Source organism: Aythya fuligula, chromosome 15, assembly GCF_009819795.1.
Source record: "Aythya fuligula isolate bAytFul2 chromosome 15, bAytFul2.pri, whole genome shotgun sequence".
In the NCBI taxonomy this organism is placed as follows: Eukaryota; Metazoa; Chordata; class Aves; order Anseriformes; family Anatidae; genus Aythya; species Aythya fuligula.
The window spans coordinates 17,152,378-17,180,053 of NC_045573.1; the positions used below are offsets into that span (position 1 = coordinate 17,152,378).

General features: G+C 37.1%; 1 protein-coding gene across 1 annotated transcript in view; it reads right to left on the reverse strand.

Annotated features, from left to right (window-relative positions):
- LOC116495373 overlaps positions 1–27,676 on the reverse strand; it is a 91,282-nt gene that overhangs the window by 10,740 nt on the left and 52,866 nt on the right. Inside the window, 19 exon segments of the mRNA XM_032197794.1 lie at positions 124–216; positions 862–962; positions 2,207–2,372; positions 3,496–3,660; positions 4,856–5,017; positions 5,443–5,571; positions 7,181–7,321; positions 8,256–8,377; positions 9,605–9,767; positions 10,276–10,413; positions 13,412–13,528; positions 15,658–15,789; positions 18,020–18,130; positions 19,211–19,561; positions 22,481–22,640; positions 22,921–23,050; positions 24,558–24,860; positions 25,555–25,754; positions 27,358–27,575. Of these exon segments, the coding sequence (XP_032053685.1) occupies positions 124–216; positions 862–962; positions 2,207–2,372; positions 3,496–3,660; positions 4,856–5,017; positions 5,443–5,571; positions 7,181–7,321; positions 8,256–8,377; positions 9,605–9,767; positions 10,276–10,413; positions 13,412–13,528; positions 15,658–15,789; positions 18,020–18,130; positions 19,211–19,561; positions 22,481–22,640; positions 22,921–23,050; positions 24,558–24,860; positions 25,555–25,754; positions 27,358–27,575 (3,102 nt within the window).

Here is a 27,676-nt window from a genome sequence, read left to right on the forward strand (position 1 = left end):
AGCACCAGATTAGGCATTTAAATGTTTGAGCAAACCAAAACAACTGTATACAACCTAATGATTCTTTATTAACACTGAATGAACATTTCATGATACTGTCACAAATGCTGTGCAGGTGCTTACTGATCTCCTGAGTCTCCAGATATATCCATCAAGCTTCTTTATCTTCTCAATCAGTCTGGCTTTGAGAATGCTCCCAATTTCATTAATTTTGTCCTATGAGAAGATGAACAAATACTTTGAATTTATGATTTAGAATTGCTTGTACTGGGTCTAAATCACTTAAATTTTGTAATAGTTTCAACAACAGCAAAAATCCACAGTGACCTCCCATTTCTTAGGGGAAATGACTTTTGCATTATTCAATGGTTAGAAATGGAATCAGAAGAGTCTAAGGATGAAAAATTGTAAAGCCTCCTCCAAGCAGTAGGTATGTGAAACCCTATTAGAATTCTAATCCCAGTTTTGTAACCAATGTCCTGAGCAGTCCTGGCAAATTAGTGTTGTTCTCACTTTACTTACCCTCTTCACAGAATAGACCTTTTAAGAGAGGGTACTATATTTTCTATGCTTTCTAGGTGTAGCTGAACTATTTAATTCTCAACATGATATCTTTTCACACCAAATTGTAAAATAATATTATTATGAATTAAAAATTTAAACCAACATTCCCCTGGTTACTCACCAAAACTCACAACTGAAGCCTGCCTAGAAGATGCTACAACTGAAAGATTAAACACTATTCTGGAAAAGCCACACCACAATTAACTGCCACTGAACTGCCTTAAAAACTGTATCCCCACATCCATGAACCAGAAAATTTAAGCTTTCATTAACAGCTGTTAGAGTAATTTGTCCCACATTTTCTTGCCTTTCACCATTAATGTTGAGATAGCTATTAATGGCAGCCATCTGTTGCCCATCAGTACAAGCACTGACTTCCATTCCTTCTTCCAGATCCCCTTGGAGAATTAAAAGAGAGCATTTCATTTACAGGAACAACACAGACAGACATTGTTTCAAAGACAGTTTTTTAATTACTTAGCTGATAAATCAGTATCTGAGTGTTAGATATTCATGGGAGAAAAAAAAAAAAAAAGAGATAAACATGAAAAAATTAGATCAACATCAATGTTTGATTTTCTCCTCTTTGTGGCTTGTGAATGGTTTAGAAGTACAGAGTTGCTACTGCAAAGAAAGCAATTAATTACTATAAAGCAAAATAATCCTCTCAGACAGTGATTCACAGGCTTTTTTTTTTTTTTTTTTAACCTTTAATCTTCCACTATTCTTTGTTGCTGAAGTTTAAAAGTGATAAATTAAAAATTATCAGTCAACTACCCGTCACACATGTAAGTTGTTTCTGCCCAAGTACTAATAAGCAGAAACAGATGGAGAGATGTGCACAGAATCTGGGTATAGAGACTTGAGCTGAATTACTTCTACAAACTTGTGACCTCAACAATCCATAAAATAATGGTCTTCATCACAAATGGATCACAGCACTTACAAGTGAGGACATGATCATGAGAGAAATTTACATTGCAGAAACATGTGAACAGAAGCGTGTGCAGGCAAATCTGTAACAGAAACTAGGACTGGGATAGTCACCAAAATGAGTTTGAGGCAACTATCACACCACCAAATCTGCCTGGTTTGCACATAAATAAATCTAATACAGTCCAAAAGCTGGATAAGTCACAACAGGAAGCACTTGCAGCAGGTCTCGTTTCACCTAACTTCAGTCATCCAAAAGCCAAGCACAGTCTGAGATAACAGCCCTGCTTCCTCTCTCTGGTCAGTCAGAACTAATGATGTCTGATTGGAAGACCTGCAGAGGGTGATTTCATACATCTGTTTCAGCATGGGGGTTGAGCCAACCTCTTAAAAGTGCCTTTCTCTTTCCATTCACTGAAATTGGAATATAATGACTATCTTAAATGAGGCACACAATTTTAAGATGGCTAAATCAAAGTGAAACGAATCCTACCTTCAGTCACTGTTATAATCCTTCCCTGGGCAGTACTCATACAAAAGTCTCCACCAAAGTGACCTCTGTGTAACAAGTACTAAACTTCAGCTTTTCATCATGTGAAAGACCATAGCTTTGGATTGCCATGAAACTGAAGCTAGCTTGGCCCTAGAAACTAAGACACAACCTTTCCTCCTGCCTCTTCATACCATTGGTAGCTCTGAAGGTACATACCTTTCAAATACCCCATGTAGTACTGCAAACACTCCTTTCCTTTAGAAGCAGCTACTTTTACTTTCTCTTTTTGATCAATAATCCCCTCCAACAGGATTTGGCTCTGAACAGCTGAGGAAGTAGCAGTTCCTGTCAGGCCTAGCCAAGTGTCTTCAGAGCCTTTTAACTGCAGCCATAAAGGGAAAACACATTTGTTCAAAGCCACCACACAGAATTAATGAAGCCATGTTCAGAGATGATGCCCAACTATCAGTGCTTTCCACACAGGGGTAAGTAGTGGGGAAAATGTTTCCCAATGCTTATCTGCTTACATAGGAGTTACTGAGAGAGGCACAAGCATGAGGATGATTGGCTCAAGAGCTGAATGACCAGGCTTGTGGACAATCCTTTAATGGTAGCAATGAAAGAAACATACTTTGACAGTCAATTCCCTGTAAGGCTGCTAATTTGTTCCATTTATTCCAAAACAAGGAATAGAGAAAGGCTAAGCAGAGCAAGTTTATAGAGAGTGAAAAATTATGTAGCATTTGTCTTAGCCTGTTACTTATTAAATCATGATAATTTTTTAAAGGATGGCCTATTCTCTCAGTTAATTATGACTAACTACCCACATTCTTCCTAATGAAGAGTTTGGACAGTGCTGACCACATCACTCCTCTGTCCCACTCTTTTGCTACCGTAAGTTTGTTTATGTTATTCATATCACAGAAAATTAAGAGTAAAGACAGAGCAGAACAGAGAAAGAGGAAGAGATTTGCCTCAAGATGAGCATCGTATTAGTTGTTCTGTGCTTTTTTTTTTTTTTAAGAAGGCCAATTCTTTTCTTTTTTTTTTTTTTCTTTTTTTTTTTTTTTCTTCCTAGCAAATGATGCTTTGAATCTTAGTTCTTTTTGTTTGGTTGGTTTATTTTTTTGTTTTTGCTATGGTGGTTTTACATGCCTTACCAAACAGCCCAATCATGCTGAAGAAGGTGAGCTACAACAACACTCAGCTTCTGAAAAAATTATATACTCCAGTTGATATACACTTATTACATTTGTCACTGAGCTCTGCAGATAACTAATGTTGTTTCCTTCCTTTCTGTCTTGATAATACTGCTTGTACATTGCATAACTGCTCCTTTAAAATTAGAACTGAAGAAATCAGGAATGCTGTATATTGTCTGTACTTTCCTGCTGTTTTACAAGCCACTGGCTGCACCTGAGCACTTTGGAAGATAGATGGCAGTAGGTCTTTAGGAAACAAAACCCCTGCAAATCCACTACCAATAAAATAAGATAAAAACTCACTTCAATTTCCAGAGAGTAGTTTTTCACATCAGCTGTGGTCCAATTTTTTAAGGATAATGCAATCAATCCCTCATCTGTTCCATGATCAGAAAAGTGGAATCTGCTCTCTAATTGCAAAATGATGTCTTCTTTGTTGAGCTGGTGATTTCCAGAGAAAACAATTACCTAAGTATAACCAAAGAAGGAGTTAAAACTTAATTCCGTCAAAGAAATGGGCTCTTCATATAGTAATAAGAGGCTGTACATGGGTGTTGGCATTCTCATGAAATTACACAATGTAGTTATTAACAAAACTTGCAATTTCAGAAATCAACACAGCCTCCTCCTCACAGTGCTTACTTCATTACATCTTCAGTTTTTGTGGTACAATAATGCATATTCACTTATTACAATCTCAGACGATGAACAGCTGTACTGTAACTGAATTCTGTTAAAACCATATTAAAAACAAATTTATGTTTGCCTTTTTGCTTCTCAGCTACCCTATGTAGGTATTTTGAAGAAAAGGATCCAAAAAATAAAGAGACACATGATTTTAAAGTGATGCATATATACATTTTCCCCACAATAAACAAGCAGTAACACATCTTGATCTTGGAAAAAGTTTTTCACTGGCATCAGAATTTGTCAGCTGTTTCTCATTCCTGAATGGGTGTGACATGCTCGGACAGTAAATGAGGAAACTGAGATGTGTTTTAGCCACTGGCAACTGGAAAGAAGCACCACATGTCTTGCAAGTTCAAATATTTTTATTGTTGTGACTACCTATGGGCAATTTGGGGTAAGAACTTGCACCTAAGCAAGGTCATGGAAGCGTTCTCTATTTGTCTGAGTAATATAAAAATAAATGACAACTATAAGGTTCAAAAGTCCGCCACTACCAGCAAAGCAGGCATTAAAAAAAAAAAAAAAGAAAAAAATAAACGACTACAGGGTAAGGCCTAGTTTCATTTTTGATCACGCATGAGCCTGTTTTAGTATTCTGCAGAAACATGAAATTTTTTAAAAGACCTTTGAGAGAGGAATAGAAAAGAAAGAACATAGAGGACGGGAATGTTTACAACCATAATAGGGCCTACAGAAAAAGAATCATAGAATCACAGAATTGTAGGGGTTGGAAGGGACCTCAAAAGATCATTGGGTCCAACCACCCAAGAAGTAACACTAAGAAGAAGTAACACTACAGTGGCAAACATAACCTTCCTCTGCGGTCCATCAAAATGCGTTGTTTATTTATGATTTTTTAAATTACATAAGTAAGGCAATTCTTGTGAAAAACTGCAGCTGAGGAAAATTCAGTCTTCAAACCAGAAATTAAGTTTAAAGTGAAGTAGGTTCATTATGCTTATGTGAGACTTACATTTGGAATGTTGCAGAAATCAAAGCTCATGTAATAATCCAGGTAAAATGAATAGTTTGTTTCTATTTTACCCAGAATATTCTGTTTGGTGCATGAAGTCAGGAAAATGTTTTCCATAACAGCTTCTAACTGAAATTTATCAGGATATAAGAATCTATTTTTCTGCAATTAAACAAGAAAACAGAGTTAAAATATGACAACAGAACTTTAGACACTCCTCAGTGACCCTTTTGCCTGAGCTCTCAACTTCAGATTCAGTGTTTTTACATAACATTTCCACCTGGCAATGTTTTGGTGTATCAGCACAGTTGTTAGGCCCCATCCTACTGAATTAACTCAACAGCTTTGCAAATTTAGGGTACAAGTGAGGTGTATGGCTTATAAGAACTCAATTTTTCTTACTTATGCTACATTCATTTTTCTTCCTATGGAGAGAAAAATATAAAAGATAAAATGAAATAGTGGTATTTCATAGAACATGGTGCTTTACATAAGCTTTATTAAAAGCCATTCAAAATTTCCATCCTTTAAGAACAACTTCCATGAAAAAATGTGGTGAGTTAGCAGATACACCAGCCTTCTTTTACCTCATAAGTTAAATTGTGTTTGAACTTTTTGTCATCCCAGTTCAGATCTAGATATTCCTTAAATGATGCTGATGTTTGTTCTAGAGACCCACATGCATGAAGGTGTTCTATACTTAATATTTCTTGAAGCTGGAGGAGGGGGAAAAAAAAAGACATTAGTAATTAAAAAAAAAAAAAAGTGTTCAGTATTATTGGCCTTTCTAGAGGACTATGCTTTCTGGGCAAAATACATCCTTGTGAGAAGCCTTGAACAGTTTATATCTATAAAAGACTCTTTTAGTCTCTAAGAGGTTGATGATTCTGTCCTGGGGAAAAACTACATCCCAAGTACAAAAACACCTGGCAACATGAAACAGAATTCTTCAGAGCTTTTATTTTTCTTCTGAGGCAGTGGCAGGAAAAAAAAAAAAAAAAAAAAAAAAAAAAGTTAAAAGGTTTTCGTATAATAACAGGTGGAGAAAAAAATCATTCTGAAACAGAAAAATAGTATCAGTTACATCCTGCCCTTCTTTGACTCAAAGATTCATACCTGTCTTGAAGAGCCTGACACACACCCATTCCAGGCAGTGATGTTGTCCTTGATTTATCCTCCAGGGTCAGTTGGATGTCAGTAGGCTGCCCACCATTGCACGTTAGCTGCAGCTGAAACCAGAAGACAAGGATTTGTCTAGTGAAGCAGGACTAGAACTAGCAGAAGAGCCTTCATGGCAATGTAGCAGAACGATCTCCATCCAGTGGAGAAAAAAAGCAACACAATTAAAACTGCTAGTGTTAAGTCTCCATTGAACTGTATGCGGTCTGGAAGCTGAAGGCCTTAGCAAAATGCACAGAGAAACTGCTCTTTTACAACTGAAACAACAGAAGCTTTTCTGTTATTTTCTCAGAAAGCTGCATTTGGTCCATCATGCATAGCAATTAATGGTAACAGTAATTAATGGTAACAGTAAATGACATTACAAAAGAATTTATTACACTGAAAATGACATTTGAGACATACTGACTTACTGAGAGCTCTCAGTGGCATGACTATGACAACCAAAATATTTCACATGAACAAACAGAACATTGCACAGTGTGCAGCTTGTTACTGAGCAGAAAGTCTTCAGCCTCAGCAACTGAAGTGTCCAGGCCCATGCCATACAGGTGCTGCATTATGCATACAATGTTCAGATAAAAAAGCATTCTGTCATCTTTGAACTTGAAGGATGATTTGAGGAGTTCTTCATCTTTTTGCCCCCTTCATGCTTTGCAAGCATAAATAACAATCTTAGTTTAAAGCCTTTCTGGTCTCACACATTTTCACATTCGTGTTGCAATTTCCTACATGGTACTGAAATTTAGGTTATCAGAAAAAAAAAAAACACCAACCAACAAACAAAAAACCTTATCAAATGGTTTCTGGCTTATTTTCTGGCTTATTTATTTGTTTGTAAGAATGGGAGTTTGTTCATCAAAATTTGCCTTACTTCGTTGCTAGGTTGGCTCTTGTGTGTTTCTGGCTTCTTACCGTCCAAAGTGGGTCAATGCTAAGGCAAGACAGATACTGTCAGCTAGCAACAGTTATGCTTACAAATGGAAATAACACTCGTGTTTTGAACACAAGTAGATGATACCACTTGGTGCTTTTTCAGTTTTTTGAGATGATATCTGGTTCTGCAATTCTTTGAGATGAAAAGAACACTAACAGTCAATATAGTATTTCAGCTTTGTATTTTGTAGCCCTTACACATTATCTCACCTGGTGGTTGTACTTTCTGGCTCTTCTTTCTGACAGGGAATGAACCTCCAGTAGTCTCAAAGTGTAATTAAATGGGTGGGCAACAGTGGCTTTGTAATTCACATGATCTCTTCCAAACTTCAGAGAAGATAACACTGATACCTTATCAATATAAACAGATGTAAAAGAAGCTTGTGAAATAAAATACCTCTCATATATTGACCTCAAACATACATCCAGCAAGATATTTCTGTACCTTTTCCTGAGATGTCTGCTTAAGAAAGTCATTTTTAAAGTAGCTAGCCAAATTGATGTTTAAATAAGGACATTCTTGCTACCTGAATTTCTTACATGACACATCTGAAAGTAATACTGTTCTATGCCTGTTATGAAGATGGTGAACCATGCTTAAGTTTGTTGAGGCCTAAGTTTGATCTCATCTTTAGATGATTTTTTTCATCACTGGGCTCCACTGCCACAGAATGATTAGTCAGATCTTGCAAATTCAAGCACAAACAAAAATATTTGCAGAGTCAGGAACTAAATTCTATAATATTGCTGGAAGGTATCATTTTTTTGGTAATTTGAATAGTAGCACAAAAATACATTCTATACAAATTCTAAAGTAAAATTTGGGATTTTAGCACTTTGTAAATGGATACTGTTAAAGGAATTCTGATTCTTTTTGCAGGCACATTTATGTTAACACATTGATGGTAACACATTTTACACATTGTCTTTTCTCTTTCCATTATTCAGAAAAAAAAAAAAAAAAGTAATAGTCAAGATGCTGTATTTCAGACATGCATGTAAGTTGGCATAGTTAGTTAAAATATATATTTTATTACCTTTGGTTATGCAGCAGCCTATGGGGTTAATGCAGACAAAATACTATGGCCTGAAAATACTCCCAACAAGTATATGGCTTGCTCACATTCCATAGTCACAACATTTTATGCATCTGAGAAGTATAGTTTAATTCCTACTTGAATTCTTTGACTTGTTTAATACTGCCTTAAAAATAAAAATAAAAAAATCCACAAACTTAATAGTTCCTGTAATTCCCCCCACACATATCTTCTGTGGGCTGCTGTACCTGGTCCTTTTCCTTCCAAATGACGGTCAGGTCATCCCAATGACTGCATGTTGAATGCTTCATATACAACTTCACCCTCACATACCACGGGAAGGTAATGGAAAAAGGATGGAAAAGCTCCACTGCAAGGGAAAAACAAAAACAAACAAACAAACAAACAAAACAAAACAAAAAAAAAAACAACAATAAAAACACAAGTAAGTTCTCCTCACCATGAATCATTACTGTTTACTTCCTGATAAAGAAGAAGGTACAGGATATGCTCTCCCACAGGGAATGGGGCAACAATTGGTTCAGAGAAAAAACATGGTCTTGGTTCACACACATGTATGCACCCCTACCCAACAGCCATAGTGACTTCAGTGTGCTGATTTCTACAGAATACGAAAAAATTAAGGGAAATGAGGAGTCTTCTAGTTGCTAGCAAATCAGTAATTATCCCTAATAATCAGAAGATTGATATTTACACCCAAAGCAACTTCCCACAATAACAGCCAGGAAAGTCATCTTTATGGAGCTGAGATGACTTTACCATTATGTAACAGTTTACAATTCTCAAACAAGTAAGTGCAGTTATTTTCTCTATTTTCAGTTAACACAGCCTCAGCATACAGATTTAGCACCTCAAGGTAGTGGCCTGTATCACCGGTGCTTCCTGCAGCAATCCAGTGCACTAGGGTAACAGAATTCACTACAGTTTCTGACAAAAGACCCAGAAGCATGTGACAATAAACCAACAAAAATTAGAATTGAAAAATTAGAAGAGAGCAAGAGCCCCACATCTAAACAGGGATTTCTAGTTCAAATCTACTACTCTGAATGAGACAGAATGCAGATGCAAACCTCAGTCAGCCATCTCCAAGCTATGTATCCTAGTGCCCTGGCTAGAAAGAAAGTAGCTGCAATATTTTAATGCTCTTCTCTGTTTACAAATGGTATCTAAGTCTGTTTATGTCTCCAGTACTAGTTCCTATCTTTTTGTTCTTCATTAAATATTTAAAATATTCAAAAGCAAACATAAAAATAAGATTAAATGTTTCATTTAATTCAGAGAACTTCTGAAATTTATTGTAAAATAGTAATAGACATTTGTATTTGTTGATGACTTTTCAGTCTGGCTAAGCTTTTTCCTGGCACTACTAAAGGTTATTGAAGTTTCACATGCTTCACAAAGCAGAAATATGTCTCTGAAGTGGACGTTTCTAACAGCCAAACTTCTCAAGAATTTGAAGCAAATAAGATCTTGTAAGGCCTGGACTGAGACAATTTGAATATGGATTTTAGAATCAGGTTTATATGACTTAGTTTATTGTATAGTATGCTATCAACAAAAGAATTTAGAAACCTACCCTGAATGTCATAACCTCCATGCAACTTTGGAAAGAGTCCTGTGTAAGTTCCTGTTATCTTTACCTCTTTGCCATCCCACAGAGCAATTTGCCTCAGCATACGTGTTCTGTTGCCTTTTTGGTAAACTGTCATGAACACAAGCTGCACTGGAAGATTTTTAAACTAAAAATAAAAGAGGACAAACATTAAATCCCAAGTTCTCTGAAAAGTTAAAAACCTATTGGAGTTTATAGTTTATACCCAAAATTACCTGTTTAGAATCTAGCTTTAGAAATGTGTTTGTAAAAAGTCTAGCACAATGACACCCTAATGCCTGATCACTCCTTTTATTACCTGTATAATAAAAAAAATAAATAAATATCAACAGTTCAGTTTTTAATATATGATTTTTCTTATTTCCTAGGTATCTGTGTATTAACATACCCTGTCTGTAGGAGCACACAAATATCAAACCAAATGACGATTTATATCATTTGTCATTCAGGCAAGCTAATCCAGCCATTCAAATTTTTGTTTGCTCATGCTACTGAAGAAATCAAGAGCAAAGCACCTCGTAGCAACTGGAGCTGTACTTGCTCTTCATGGTTTGGCAGCCAGCATCCTGACTGCCATGCTCTAGAAATAAGATAGTCACAGCTTGCCTTTTGCCATTTGAGTTGATGGTACCAACCTGGGACATTGTCTGTATTATTTCAATGACATTGGTGTAGCTGGTTCCAGTGAAAGTTAGCTTAGCTGTAGCATTAAAATCCCTTTTTTCTATGCTGAGGTAGAGTTTGCCTTTTACTTCACTCATGTCAGAGTTTACCTTTTAAAGTTCCCAAAGAGAGAGAGAGAGAGAGATGAATGTAGTGCTCATATTCTTGTCACAGTATATTATGTTATGGTCCTCAAGACCTTAGACAGATCTGACTTGTCAATTTCCCTTATGTTCACATTGTAGAAGACAGGTACAAAATAGTATATACTGAGTAATACGCATAAGAAATTTGTTTGTTTGTATGTGACCAGTTATTTCAGGAGTAACAGTGTTCTGCATTTGACTTCACTGCCACAGGTTGCCCGGAGAGTTGTGAAGCCTCCCTCCTTGGAGATCTTCAAAAGCTGCCTCGGCAACTTGCTCTACTTGGCCTTGTAGAGCAGGGAGGTTGGACCAGCTGACCTCCAGTGGTGCCTTCCAACCTCTGTGATTCTCTGACTAACAAATAACCCCATTCATCTGCCTTGACTCTTGTATACTTTTGCTCTGCAAACAGCCAATATCCAAAATTGTTTTCTGCCCAGTCTCTCTTTTCTTAGTAGCCAGAATAATTAAAAAAATATTCCAGGGAGATTCTGTCAGAAGTCGTCATTTATGCAGATGCACAGAAGTGAGTCAAATGGAACAAAGCTTTTCTATTAGGACTGCTGGCATCTTTGAAAACATCAATGTCCTCAACAACAAGAAGGCCAGGGATAGTAGCACTAGAAATAACACAGTTTGACTCCAAAAATACTAGTTAAGTCTAGTTTGTGGTGATGTGTGATAGATAACTTGCACATAGTTACCTTAGTAGATAGTTCTGTTGCACTGTAGAAAGAAGGGGAGATTCTGGAGTGCTTTTATATTCAACTCTTCACTAAAGGGAAGAAACAGACTTTTGTTCAACAATATATAAGAAAGTCCGCTCTCACTGACAACACAAGTTCAGCTGCGTAGTCTCTGAGTCTACCACAGCTATTAGAGTTAAAAATTGCAGTACCTTCCACTGAAAGTTTACCCAGCTCACATTTTTTGATGTATTCATACAAAGGGAAGGGAAACTAAAGAACAGTGCCATCTCTGACCTCAGTGAAAAACCCATGTATGTATCTGAAGGACAGAGTGTGGCCTGCTGGATCAAAAATTACTTTGGCCGTCATAGTAAATGCATCAGCTCTTTTAAATTATATATATATATACGAATCTCACTTTGCAAGCATTGCCATGGTTTCCAGCTTTAGAATTTACCATTATTAGACATTTTAACAGAATTTACAAGACTTTTCAGCACAAAGGTCTTTTGCTACAAACTTAATCTAGAAATACCAGAAATACTGTAAAGCTCAAAATATTACACCTCTTAAACATCCTCAAAGTTGTGTTTATATATATACATGTGTATATATATATATACCCTATACCAAATTTTTCTGTTTAGGCATTGATCATCAGACACTTTGCAGCATATTCTATTCATTCTTCATTTCTTAAAATAACTTTTATTTTTAAAAGAAAAAAATAGGGAAATAAAGCACCGCGGATAAACCCTACGGATAAAAATTTGCAAAACTGAGAGTCTCCATTATTTTATATGGTTCAATTATGCTAGAATGACTTAAGATTTGAAGAGCAACATCAAGTTAAGGTATACTTCTAAGTTCTTGTCTTGCTCAGCTTGCTCAGTTTCCTGCATTATTTCACTGTCTGCTGCACTTTGATGCTGTGGGGGCAGGCAAAAAGACAAGCATGCCCCAAACTGCAGGGCTAGGCATCTCCAACTCTTCGTAAACTTACCAGAGAATAGGTGCTCCAGTACCTCCCTGAAAGAGTACTTAAATAATTATTTCTTTAAGTATTACATTCCCATTAACAAAATCAGGAGCAATATTCCAATTCACAATGCAATGTGCTGATGCCATACTGCCGTTGATGTGCAATATTCATAAAACACATTGTACTAACACTGATCAGAATGGAATAACCTGGTCCAGAAATTAGTTAATAATAAATTTTCTATTTCAGTAGCCCAGATTTTAGCCATCCATATTATTAAATATCAGAAAGTCTCATCTTACAAAATTGTAATTCTCATTTTAGCCATGGTCTATACTTTACAATAAAGGACAATAATTTTATTTATTTATATATTTATTTGAAACTACCTGTATAGATGTTGGGATTCTGGCTTGTATCAACCATGGCCAAGTATGCTTGAAATTTCCTGTTACATTGGTACTTGTTTCAGACTCCTGGATAGTTCAACTATCAGTTCAAGTTCTGAACTTCTTGAAGAAGTTCAGACTTCTTCAAGAACTGTCAAGTGAGCACCATAAAGCACTTTAATACTCAAGCTCTTGATCACTTTCAGGTTCAAAATAGCCTGCAAGCAACAATGGTAATTTGTGAAAACACAGCTTTGTAAAATGCAAAGTTCATGTTTGTCAGGTTTCTATTTTTGGTTTAGGTAGCATCATCTCAAAGACGTGTAAATAAAAATTCATATCATTTTGCAACACAGACTAGTTAGAAATATTGAAGAAAGCTACCTGTTATTTTTAAATTTAAGATTTTAACAAGTATTCTCCAGTATGGCCATGCCTTAACCCTATTCAAGCAGTTATGTGATTAATAAAGCTTTAGTGTTGTGCTGTAGGCTCGTGTATCTCAAATATAAAAATATGTCAGATAATCAGTGGCTGGAAGGAAAATACCATTTGGAATGTAAACCCTGAAGTTGTAATTAGTACGCAACTCTGTCTAGTCTATACATGGCACACTGCAGCTCTATCAGACAGATAAGGCATATGCTAAAATTCACTGCCCTCCTCAGGTAGGGAGTGCGGCAAGCTCACCTGTGGCTTGGGTTGTTCATAGATTGGTAACAAGCCTCCAAGCTCTTATTCCTATTAAAAGTTCGGGCCCAACAATCTGTTCTTCCAGCCCCTCAAGAACAAAGTGAGCTTCTGGACTCCCCTGCTATTTGACTTCCACAGCTACTGCTTCTATGTTTTGACCTGATTCCAGGCTAGGTGCGTGTCTCCTCTGTCAGTGTCTGATAACTCACCTGCAACTCAGTCCTCTCTTCTACCTGCAAAGCCTTCAGTGCCTCTATGTTATGAGTAAGTTTGTAGTTCAGAGACACTACACCCAACTTCTGGACCAGGCTCAGTTCTTCTCTAATCTGTTATGCACAAAAAACGTACAACAAAAGTTAACTGTGGTGCACCTTTGATATTGACACTGCCCTGATTATTTCTAATTATTCTACTAATTACACATTAGAGTAAAATTACAAAAATGTAAGGTGATAAATTGTCTAATTTTTTTATGTCACTTCATTGTACTGCAATAGGGAGTATGAGGCACCTAGTGCTGATGCATGAAAATAAAGGTTTGACATGGTGCTGTGGTTTAAGTTGGCAGGCAGCTAAGCACCACGCAGCTGTTTGGTCACTTCCCCCCAGTGGGATGGGGGTAGAATTGAACAAGGTGAAAGCACAAGAACTTGCGGATTGACATAAGAACAGTTTAATAAGACTGAATATATATATATATTAATATATATATATATTTATATATATTTATATATATATTAAAAATTAAGTGATGCACAATGCAATTGCTCACCACCAGACAAACAATGCCCAGCCTGTCTGCGAGCAGTGGCAATCCCCTGGCCAAGTCCCCCCGTGTTACTGCTGAGCATGAGGCCACATGGTGTGAGACATCCCTTGGCCAGTTTGGGTCACCTGTCCTGGCTGGGTCCCCTCCCAGCTCGTTGTGGACCCCCAGCCTCCTTGCTGGTAGGGCAGTACAAGAAGCAGAGTGGCTCTGTGTTAGCACTGCTCAGTAACAGCTAAACCAGCCACGTGTTATCAACATTACTTCCATCCAAAATCCAAAACACAGCACCATACCAGCTACTATGAAGAAAATTAACTCTAGCCAAACTGAAAGCAGGACATACAGTTTACAAATGGGAATCATGGATCACTGCTGAAGTCAAATTTATTGCTAAAACAGATGTCACAGGAGTGGTTGAAAGACGGTGGCTTCATGTAAGACCTTTAAAACTGAACCAGCCCCTGGAGAGTATTCCTAGGAGAGTCTCAAGCACAGCTATTTCAAGTGGAAAAGCAATTTCTACCATACCAATCAGCTCATGCTAACCTCTATTTCACAGCTTCCTAACACGGAGAAGATACTCACTTGTTGTTCACACAGAAGTAAGTCAGTCCTCTATAGAAGTAACTATTTTTTTCTGATATTATATCAACTAACATCCTCATAGGAATTCCAATGTCAGCAGCTTTTTGAATGTTATGGGTTAGCACAACATCCAGCTCTTGTCTTTCCAGTTAAAATTTCACAACATATATAGAAAAATATGTGTAGATTCCAAAGCTTGCTGCCATATATAGTTCAAAACAGGAATTTAGCATATTTGTCTGTCCTACACTCAGCACTAATTAAAGCTAATTGCACTGAAATTAAGGAATTTACACTGGTTGGGGATGGGGGGGTGGGGGGGAGGAGAGAGGGAATAGAAAAAAAAGCCTGACAGACAGTATAAAAAACAGTTTTCAATTACAAGACAAAAAGTGCAAATGCCTCCCTCTCATGTCAAAAACTTCCACTAGCAATTTGTTTCTCTACAGCACAAAATACCCCGGAATTACCAGTTATGGCAAGCAAGAGAATGATCAAAAGGAATTTCATGTACTTCTCTCTGCATGTACTCCTCTCTCCTGCACTGGTGACAAGAGAAGCCAAACAATTGTCAACAAGAAAGCAAGAGATTCACAGCCTTTCTTGTGTTGTCTTACTGAAGAAACAAACAGCAGTGCATCATTTAATCATTGCCTTTTAATTTTGCACTGTGAATCACAGTGATCGCTCTATAAATCACAGCCTTTTTTTTTTTTTTCTTGTGCATTGCTGTGTATTTCCATTATGAATGAGTAATGTTAATACTGGGAGGACCTGTTGTATATCTGGAGTGTGATCGGCACCTGTGTGTTTGCATGTTGTATCGTATTTGATGCACAATACAATGAATACCAAATAGTATAATATAAAGAAATATATGCAGACAAAGAACATAATAAGGAAATGTTTCAGAAAGTGTCACAGCCTGTATCATATTATCCTATGTATTTTACTGTATATTACAGGTGTCAAATTTCCGAAGATTTAATTTTTATTCTGGCATTTGTTACTAAAGCTTGTCTATTTGTTCCCAATAAAATAGTTTAGAGCATGTCATCCAGTACTTTGCACATACAATCTAATAGTCTGCAGGACACTTACATCAGTGATGTTTAGTATAAGGAGTACTTGTAATTTACTTTCATCAACAATGATGAAGGTCTGTGAATCTAGGTTCATTTTATCCATTAAAATATAGCCCGAACCATCAATTTTTACTGGTGCTCCAAGATCCTGTAGAAGTAAAATGAACAAAGAAATAATAATTAAAAAAAAAAATACACACTAAACAAAACACCAGAATTCACCCCTTTTATGCTTACCCACAGGTGTTATGCACCTGAGAGTTTTTATTCCTTTTAAGTAATCATAATAGCACCTAGCTCTAAATCTAGCACATCAGGTAGTATACCCATCCACTTTTTTCTTTTTTCTTCTGAAGATGTTAGACATATTTTCGATAAGAGTTACCATAAATAGGATACAGGACAACCTGACAGATCTTCCTACCTGAGTGAAGTGTCAATTGATTTCCTATGCATTGCTCAAAGGACAAAAAGCATCCATAAATCCAGTGAAACCATACAGTTTACATAGGTTGATTACGACAGCTTTGTTTTCAGGAGAGGGCAGGTAAATCTCATCTTTATATGTTCCATTTTTCCCTGATGTGCATATTCAATCCACGGCTCATTCTGTGTTAACCTCTCACTAAAACTTTCCCCACACACAATTCTGCCCCTTCCATTTCCTGGCTGTGCAGCACTAACTGGTGGGGTCTGTGAGAGGCCTAGTACAACAATGCAATTATTTCAAACAGCAATATGAATTTTCAGTCTGAAGATTCAGTGCTCTATCTAGCTACACTTAAAACTGCTACTTCAGGAAATCCTGCTGCAGAATTTCTCCCCCTCCACCTTCCTACAACAGTCTAGTCTGAGAAAACAAACTAATAAGTAAGAACTGAGGGAAGAAGTGCCACTTTTTCACACCTCCATCAAAAGGTAGAATGTGCTCAGCATGCCACACTAACTTGCTGAGAAAGGTCACAGCAGAGCCTTTCTTCACCTAGGGAGCTTTGAAACTTGCCTCACTGCCCAGCTCTCTTAGCACCTTCCAGGCACCAGCACTTTAACTCCTTCTGAGATGAGGACTCCCAGTATGTCTGATGCCTGCCAGGTGGATTATCCCCAGGATGGGGTTTACCTTCCTTTGTTTTGTACAGCAGTGAGACTGTATTGCAAAGGATGGACAACATTTCAAATGTGTGATATGAAGTCATTCCACAGATCTCCAGTTTTCATTACATATGTCTACCAGATAAATATTTTCAACAAAGAAACTACTACTTTCTTATACTACTGTTGCTGTTTAGAGCCTATAGCGAGATTCTCACCACACTCAGAAGTTTAATCTCATTAACGAAGCAGAAGGTGTGACGTGGCAGTGCTAGTCAGGCACTCTAAATGATAAGATTCAGCTCAGGGGTAACTGTATGGTCAGCTTTTCAAGAATTACCACAGAAAATGCCTCACCAGGGCAGTCCAAAACAGCTTGTTCAAAATGTCATTGTTGGTTTTCAACCAAAATTCCCCTCAAATATTCCTCAATCAAGGTCTCCCAGGAAATTGCAACTGCTGTTTAATGCTGTGGTTTTTTTTCCACTCTGTGTGTCCTACACAATGTTTTTCATACATTACACATCAGTTTGCTAACAAATTCAATTTCCTGTAAAGCTGAATGAAAATTTTATGACATTAAGATTATTCATTTAAATCATATTTTCATTTTGTTTCCCAGTTTACTTGATATATTTTTAAACTACTATAGAGATTTGTTGTCAAACTGCTGTGAAATTACAATCACAGATGAAACCAAGGACAACTTTGAATACTCATTCTCTCAAGATTAAAATCAAGCAGATTTCTCAGCCATCCTTTTAGAAAAATACACCACAGATAGTACAAGCAAGTTCATTGACCATAGGCACTGTTTCCTGTAAAATTTGGCTTAAACCTTTTAAAGGCATTCTACTGTGAATGATTGGTTCCAAAAGTAAAATGTTACATTAAGAGAATGGTTTTTGTTTTGATTTGTTTTTGTTTTGGTTTGGTTTTTGCTACCACTGAAATCATTAGACTGTTTTCTTTTTACTTTAGTAGGTGCAAAGATTCTGGTTTAGCAGCATAAAATAAAGAGTAATACAAAAAATTCCTTCCTATACCTGAATTGTTTGGCATTTATTTTCTATAGACATTTTCCACTGAAGCTTCTTTTCAGTGAGGAAGTCCCCATTCTATTGAATGTCACAAGAACCTGATTTCACTCCCAAGCTGATCTGATAGTTTAACTGTTTTCGTGAAGTTATGGACAGCTTATTTTCCCTTGGGACATCTTTCAGTTGAGGGAGATCATGCCTGAACTGAATTTCCAGTGTGATCTTTGGTCTGCACTCTGCTCTTACTTCAAGATGGGCAGTCTTGCCTTCTGTCTCAAGGACACAGAGAAGTTCTGCTTGGCACTTGTCTTTCTGAACAGATCCTGTAAGCCATGACTGAGTTGGAATACTAAGATCCTACCAAGATAAAAACAAAACAAAACAAAACAAAAAAAAATCCCCTTGATTATACATACACATTGAGATGAGTCAATTTTGATTAATTTTTCTTTTCCCTACAGCACAAAAGGAAGGAGATCTTATGCTACAAAATCAGAGACAAAGCCTGCAATCCCTGCACTCCTGCTTTTCTCACTCCCAATGATAAGGTGACTATTTGGCCTGAATAAAGTCTGAGGGAAGATTTTTGGACTGCCCTGCAAAATGTACAAATTCTTTCTTGATATGAAATTTTACACAAATACAAAAATGCAAAATGCCACTTTCTTCAGAGTAGCAAGGTTTATTGACATTCCTCTGCTTCATTCAGACCAGACCAATCTCAATTTTCAGAACACATTAACACCCACAAAATGATAGGCCTAAAATATATTCTTGCATCTGGCATTCCAAGATTTTGTTTTATTTTTTGATTCTAAAGCTTCAGGTTTGTCCTATGTAACATCCCAAATGAAACGTTTCATCTCATTTTTCTGAAATATTTGCAAAGATACTGAAAACTCTACTGTTTTTAATATTTTAAGTGGTTTACATTCCCTCTTCATGACTATGAAAATACAATGATAAACACATTCCCATCATTTTTATTTTAATCTTGCTACTTTGCAGCTGAGAAAGTTAAAACTGATGAGCTAAAAGCAAAACATAAATGCCTATGAACATCTGGAAATAACCCTGAATCTCACAATAGTCTTTCTTCTTAATTCAGTCAGTGATGCTGGATATGAAAACCAAGGAAATTTCACAACTTCTACTATGATAAAAAAAGATAGAATAGAGAAACATTTCTCTGACAAATGGTTCAAACTAAAATTGCTGTTCAGCCTGCCAGGACAACAAGCAATAAAGACACTGAAATAATCTTAGCTTACAGAGAACAGCTACAAACAACAGGATCCCTTAGATGCCTTTTTGCCTAATGCAGTAAGACAGATATGTCTTTAGAGTAGTTTTCCAACATTCACTGTTGTTTTAGCTAAATCTCTATGTGGCCCTCATTTGATCCCAAGTCTCTCATTAAAAGCCTTCAAGAGATACCTGCAGAAGCTGACATTCTGTTTCCCGTGTCCATTCAGCTTTATTCTGTGTACAGAGATCTCCTCTAGCCTTAAGTTTGCATTTGCCAGCCTGCAGCAACAAAATGCCCCCAGTGGTGGACACTGTAGAAGCAGAGAACAGGACAGAGTTTTCAAAAGGCAGCCCAAGTTGACTCATCCAGGGAACTGAATGCCTGAGCATCCCTTGGAAGGCATATTTGTTTTTGCAGGAAGTATCCATCTGCACATCAACTGTTTTGCCATCATACTGGAGGTTCATCAACAAGTCAATATTGCAGGTGTTCTGTTGAAATGAGCCCCCAAAGGCTACAGCATGTGGCAGTCCCATTCTCTGCAACAGAAAAGATGACACTATTTAAAGCAAATAAATTTAAAAAACTGTCCTACTAATTAATCAGAAAGCATTTCTTCTTTCTGAACCAATATGCTTTTGGAAAGGACCATACAAGACAGCTGTTTTCACAGAGAAATCAGAAATTACCCCCAAAATAAACAGAATGGAAAAAATAAATGAATAAATAAAAAGCTAAAACATCCTCTTAAGAAATACTGTAGAAGGAAAAGTTCATAACCCCAAAGAAAGCCTCCAGAATTTTAAGTACAGGATTTTCATTAGATTTCAAAACAAGAGTTTATTTTAATTAAAAAGCTACAATTAAGCAACTATTTTATTGCAACAGCAATAACATCTGCCATTGTACTACCCTAAATTCTCAACTTTAAATACACTCCCTCTGCAAGCACTCACACTCAGTGCTGTACCAGAACTACTTTAATGACCAAAACTGTCATTAAAGATACTCCTGTATCAGGAGAGAGTTCTCTGTAATTCCTGATGGTTTGAAATAGAGCGGTTATAACACCATACAGAAAACAATTGATGCTTACCTCTAGGCTGACACACTTGTTTGTAAAAGTAAGTATCCATTCTATTTCTGTTTCATTGTTTGTCAGGCTCACTTCTCCATCAGCTTTGAAACTGCAAGGCCCGAAGATGACATCAAGCATCCCCTTATATTTGTCACTTCTGATAGCTGACACTTTCATTTGATTCTCTTTGGAAATACCCAGAGATTGAAGCTGAGGCAAGGAATGCTAGAAGTCAATTTCCAAATGAGGCTGGATGTTACTGCTGGCATGAAGTTGCAGGCAGGCAAACATGTCATTAAAGGAAATGCGTCCAAAGATGATGACACTAAAGTCGCTGGTAATCATCGACCCATTCAGTGAAACCCTTGTTGGATTCTGAAAAATTACCAAAAAAAATGTTGTCAAATTTGTTTTCCTGTTAGGTCATATATTTTTTTAAAAGGTACATGTTACTAAAAGAGAACTATTTCCCCACTACCCTGCCAACATACTGGTACTCACCCTACATATTCATAAGTACCTAAACAAATGGAGAAAAGGCCAAAAACCTTTAGTTAGAGTTCCACAATAACAATAACAATAACAGAAAGAAAAGAAAAGAAAAGAAAAGAAAAGAAAAGAAAAGAAAAGAAAAGAAAAGAAAAGAAAAGAAAAGAAAAGAAAAGAAAAGAAAAGAAAAGAAAAGAAAAGAAAAGAAAAGAAAAGAAAAGAAAAGAAAAGAAAAGAAAAGAAAAGAAGCCTGTTCAAACAATTATTAGTATGAGAAAAATCATCTACTATTGTTTTTGTTATAATTACTTCTGTTTTTACTATAAACAAATACAGCTTTAGCAATGTGAGAATGTGTTCTATTCCCCCAGACCTCAGCAGGAATGAGTAGTGCTATGTAGATGGGACCCATGTTACATGAGGGCAGAATTGAAATGCATTTGTCTTTTTTTGCCATTAGAAGAAACATGGCAATCTCCATCACTATGATTACTATCTTTATAGAGACAAACAATCTTATATAACATCAGTCACAGGAGACATTTTTAACACATTCTTAAGAAAATGTCAGATTATAAAGTGTATCTTTTTGTAACAGTTCAAGTATCATAGGGACTTTCACAAACAAATTATTAGTAAGAAAGAGCAGAAAGAGTAAGAAGTAAACTATGAAATCCTCAGCTTGTGTCTCCTATTCTCCCTTGTTCCTTTCATTTCAGCTTGGCTGCTCAACAACAGAGTAAAAACAAATATGCTGCATTCCGCAAGAGTGCATGAAACTGAGTGCAAACCTCCCCATGGACTTACTCAGTTTTTGATGGACAAGTAATCTGATCTGTATGAACCTGTCAATATTAAGGAACTAAGAATATCTTAATGTGTGTGTCAAACTTCCAGCTACAGTTCTACATCTCTGACACCTTCCAGCATTTAGATTCCTTTACTGGTAGTTGCAAGAAGATGTAGTTGACCGCGGTTTATGAATGAATCCAGTACCTCAAAATGGTGAAATGCAATCTCTCCATTGCAAAGGCCAGAAACCTGTTTGTTAGATTCTCCGCTGCAAGTAACCTGTTGGCATATCAACAAAGCACATTCAGAGCATGGAGAAAAGCAGAGAGATCTAAAATACAAAGGAATGAGGAAAAAGGCAGCTTTCAGAATAAAAAGCATGAATATGTTAAAGCATAGCTTTAAGATTAAAGTTTTTAAATCTCCAAAAAGAAACAATTTAGTGGATCTAAGGAAAAACCACACCTTTAGTTTTACATTATCATACCAAAATATTATCAGTATAGATAAAGACAGAAATATATCTTCAAGCAATAGGAAACCACTACTGGCTAGACTGAACTATTTTTTAGTACTCTGATTTTCAATTTTAGCAGGAGATCGTGGTATTTCTTATCTGCAGCATGGGAAGTAGCACTGTCACAAATAGATGTTCAGTGTTCCAAATGTAGAAAGTGAGTTCCTTGGGAAGCGCTGTTGGCTGTGTGAAAACTACTGCTATTATTATTCATTCTGCCATCACCACCTGACAGCACCTGACATTCTGACAGCACCACCACACCCACAAACAGTCAAGTGATCCACCTGAAAACTCTGCTTTATCAAGATGGGGCTGCATATAACTGGCCTTGGGCAAGCACCCTTTTGGATATATGCCCATTCTGATTTCATTACATTAATACTTTTGTCATCCACCACATTTTACTTAGCAGCAAAAGGCATGTTTTCAAACAACTCTTAAGCTTTCTGTGGTGGCTTTGTTTGACAAAATTCACCCTCTCTTCTGACCTGCTAGCTTGTTCTCATGATACAAATTCAAATAGTTGACACACAACAGAAAGCTAGATCAAATACACCACATAGCAGGATGTCTGCTTGCCTGTAGTATACATGGAACGATGTTAATCAGTCCTCCCACATCGTGATGAAGTGAAAGAGAAATTTCCATGGCACTGCCAGTGGTTTTCATCTCTATTTCAATTTTGAGCTGTTCTGTCTCTATGGTGGTTGTTATCAATGCAGCAATCTGTGGTGAAATTCTAAGCACAAAAGGAACCAAATCATGGGAAGAAACAAATAACATCCCAGCAACAATTGGCAAAGGCAGAGTCTGTTTCATGATGCTTAAACATGATAGCCTGTGTCAGGGCAGCAGCACCGGCAAAATACTAGTACAAATTCTTGAACACGGTTTCATTTCAAAGAGAGATTTTCCTGTCATACTACACCTTTTGAATGCTGTGTGCCAATGATGCCTTCAGGCTTTAAAACATACTGAGAGCATTGAGTACAGAGGAAGATTTGAGTCCTAAGGCATACCTGATGAAACCAGTGAAATTACTGGTTAGCAGGGCCAGGGGCATTGGTATAGAATTCTTCCTCTGCACAACTCTGTGGCTCATTGTACCACAGTGGCTGAACTCTCCACAAACTTTAGTAGTGACTTGAGCTTTTCAGCATACATAAGAACAAGAAAAATATTTGAACTTTTTTATTTTTTTTATTTTATGGAAGGATAATCTGAGATACAAAAGAGCTATAATTTCACAGATAGTTCACAGATTTATAGCAGAAATGCAGATAGACAAAAGAGTAGACAAGCAACACTGTACCATGAAATATGATCTGTGATGCTCCTGTGGATAGAAATTTCCAAATGGAAAGAAATGCTAAGCACTCTTCCTCTCTTCAGCAACATCCAAAGGATTACAACAGTATTAGATAAATCCCATTACAGGACACAATGCACTGCTAGGTTTGTTGACATTCTTGACGGCTACATACATTAATGCCTCCCTGTTCTCTTCCCAGTTTTAGGGGAAAAATCAAATTGGACAATACTCCTGTTGTACAATACTCCTTGTAGTAGCAAGGCACTACACTGAAATCAGACGTGAATGTAAAATCTCTTTTAGTCTATATTCAGATCCAAAACGTCAGGCAACAGGTACGCTGTATGACAAGAAACCATACAGGCACCTTTGTTTCGCATATTAACTTAGTACATCTCAAAAATGCAGATGTGTTTCGAATAATGTGCACAGGAATAAACTCCAGTTATTAGAAATGGTTCTGCCAGAAATTAAATAATAATAGGCTGAACTTTTCTTACCTCATAATAGCCAGCAGCTTCCACAATAAAAGGGATCCCATATTTCTTTATCTTTGTGACGTTGTGCTTTAAGCTCACAGACAGATGGGATTTAGGAGGTTCTGTGGACAGCCTGTGACCTCCAAGTACAGTGGAAATTTTCACTGCCACTCTGCAGGACTACAGTAATGGTGTGATTTCCTGTTCCGTGTTCATATATCATGGTGAGAACGCCATCTGAGGGCAATCAGATGACAGGGAAGGAAACAAAATCAACAATGCTGGGTTGTCGTTGTACTGAAAAACTGTATTAAGAAAGTTAACAGTTTTCATAAAAAGAAACAGATTTGTCAAGTGCTATCCTCCAGTTAGCTGCGCTTTCTGATATTTACAGTAAGAAAGGACATTACCTACCATATAAAAATCATATTTTAAAAAAGGATTATTAAATTAAAATGTGGCATGCACTATAGAAGTAAACGATATTTTTTTTTTTAATAAATGATTTATTAAACAACACTTGAAACAGTTTACTGGGTGATTTATTCAATGGCATTCGGTGTTTCAACTGTGGCCCGAGCCAAAGCAGGCGTAAAAATATGCTTAGAGGAATGGATCAGCATGCAGGTATACAGATGTACAAATGAGAAATAATTTACTCTGAAGCAGTTCAAATGCATTCTTTTACACATATTATTGTATATTCTTAACATGAAAAAGAATGTTGCTAAATCAAGAGTGAATCAAACTTTATTCTGGTGTGAACAAATGAATCTCATCTACTTCTACAGATCTGCATACATTTAGACAAGCCCACCTTCACATCTTGTTACATCACACCATCAAGTCAGAGATTTCTTCATACCTGCATTGTTTAAAGAGCTGATATTATGTGTGAAAGTCCCAGAGACTCTATTGTGTCCATGACTTATGACTTTGGAAAAATCTACAAAAAGGGCCTTCTCATCCATGTGGAAGCTAACTAGACCTCTTTTCATCTCTTTACTCAGCTCCAGGTGTCCTTTCAGTTTTGCTTCCACTGGGATTGCCTGACTGCCATTCTGAAACATAGTGAAAATGACATTGCGTATGGTGACATTCCCAAACACATTTCTGCTCCCGAGATGGAATCCATACAGTGCATTGTTGATCATCAAATTGATGTTACCTGTAATGAACAGAAATGATTAATGGAGAGAGGTGCCCTTTGGGACAGAAGTAACCAGGATTTGACGAGCAACATCTTAACCATTTATTTAATATCAGAAGGAAGTATAATCAATGAAAATTCATTTAATAGATAATTTACCCGAATCCAGGTAGCAAATCAGTTTATTCTTGAGAGAGAGTTTATCTACTAATAGAAGTGTCTGTGTTTAAAACAAATTACATAATGGTACTTCTGACAACCATTTCTTTTTATTCATCAATTCCTTGACCCTTTAGGCCACAGACTACACTGCAGTGCTCTCTGAGGGAAAACTTACACAGGGACTGTGACCTATCACAAAGGCTACTCGTGTGCCTCCAAGCTAGACAATCCCTCTGGAACTCTGCAGTGCCCTATTGCATCCATGAACCATTCGGAAGAGTAAGGGTCCCAAGTCTGTCTCCCTCTGTGATTCAGAAGGACTGCATAGGAAGGATGCCTCCCACTTCCTTCAATTAACAAAAATATGAAAATTATAAAACAAAAAAAAATGCAACTGCATCTATGTGAATTCACTCAGAAGTAGTTTCAACTCAACGACCAATAGTTCATTTTGATTGTTAAATACTCTCTGCATCAAATGCAGTTCAGTAAGAAATATTTTAAGAAGTTGTCTTGGATAGCTGCAGCAAAACACAAAGTAAGAACACACCATCGTGAATGTTGTTTTTGTGCTTTAGTAATCCATTCAGAGAAAGGAGATAAGGTATAGTCTTGAATCCAGAAAACGTGTGTTGGACTCTTCCATTTAGGGACAAGACAAAACCAACTTTCTGCTGTCTGGCTCCCATGAAATGGGCTCCCACATGAAGCCCATTCTCATTAAATTTTATCACAGAAGATATCAGAAGTCTAAAAAGACGGAGATAAAACTGCCAGTAAGGTCCCATTATAATGCTTATTTCATGATCATCACCCCTACCCTGTTCAAAGCAGGATTGACAAGAGTGGGGTGCTCTGGTCTGTGTAAGGTCAGGTTTTAAATATATCCAACAAAGGAGACTCTGCAGACTTTCTGGGCAATTTGCTCCAGTGTTGTGAATCAGTGAGTCAGATGCATTGGAATAGTACATGATATTTGGAATAGTACATGATATTTACCAGATGTTTAATTTGGTATTAAAAAAATACTCAATAGAGTCTCAAAGATTGTCAGATTGAAGGAGTAGATAGAGTTGGACAGAATTAGATAGAGTTGGAAATAAATTAATCTCTGCCACAACATGAAATCTCCCTTCAATGCCGATTTAGAAACAGAATTATAAAGCTCATCATTGAGAATTCGGCATTAACAATAATTTGAAATGCCACTGTCCTGTGTCCTGGTTTCAGCTAGGATAGAGTTAATTTTCCTCCTAGTAGCTGGTAGGGTGCTATGTTTTGGATTAGGATGAGAGAAGTGTTAAAAACGCACTGACGTTTTAATTGTTGCAGAGCAGTGCTTACACTAAGCCAAGGACTCCTCAGCTTCTTGCTCTGTCCTGCCAGCGGGCAGGCTGCGGGCGCAGTAGGAGCTGGGAGGGGACAGACCCAGGACAGCTGACCCAAAGTGGCCAAAGGGGTATTCTATACCATCTGGCATCACGCTAAACAATATATAGGGCTGGCTGGCTGGGGTGGGGGGGCCGGTTGCTCAGGGATAGGCTGGACATCGATCAGCGGGTGGTGAGCAATTGCATTGTTCATCACTTGTTTCATACACTTTATTAGTAGTACTATTATTATTACTGTTATTATTATTTTCCTGTCTTAATAAACTGTCTTCATCTCAACTCATAGGTTTTACTTTCCTGTTTCTCTCCCCCATCCCAGAGAGGGAGGGGGAAGGGTGACCAACGGATGTGCGGTACTTAGCTGCCGGCTGGGTTAAACCATAACAGCCACTAACATCTGGGGTTGGTAAATGAACCAACAATCGTTTCTTTGCATCTTAGCCCTGAGCTGAACAGTGTTGGAGAAACATAGCACAACTTTTTAGGGAAATCTGGAAAAACAAGAAGCTCAGTTTTCAGTGTTTCAAGTACAAAACAGACACAATTTGCAAATTTCTTTCAAGCTGTCCACTGAAATATCTGACTTTCTGGAATCAAGTATACTACACAGTATACCTTAAGGTGAGACAATCCTATTTGCAGAGTGTTAGAGAGCCTTCCCAAAAGGTTGAACCCTCTTAAAAGACTGATAACAAATAAAACTTTAACAAAAATCTACTTGTTGGATAGAATTGAACTACGTGTCAGCAAAGTAATATTCATTTCATTGGTCAGTGACTGAAAACTGTATAGATTGAATTTTTTCCTTTACCAATTCTTTAAAAAAAGAGTGTTTCACTAACAGGACTACTGCATGAAATGGCAGTGGCTTACACTGCAGCTATATGAAGATAGTTACATTTAGATATTTACCACAGAACACAGTTCAGCTCCTCTATTAACCAAGATTGTGATTCTTCTACCTCGATGGAAACATTTTGCACATGAGCTGGAGCTGTACTGATTCAGGGCTTGTAAGGATTGCTTGGTGGAGAAAAGCCCTCAGTTCAACACCTCTAGCATTCTTCCTATTTTCTTTGTTCATATCAACTTCCAGCATCAGCACATCCCCTCCATTAAAATGAAGGTAAAGAGAGCCATTGAGCTTGTTTTCATCACAACTCTTCAGTGCTGCTTGGGCCTATGCATAGAGAAAATCGAGAACAGGTCATTAAGAATCTCATATAAAAAACACCAACAACATAATGAAATCATACTAAAACACCATTCTGAGAAATAAGA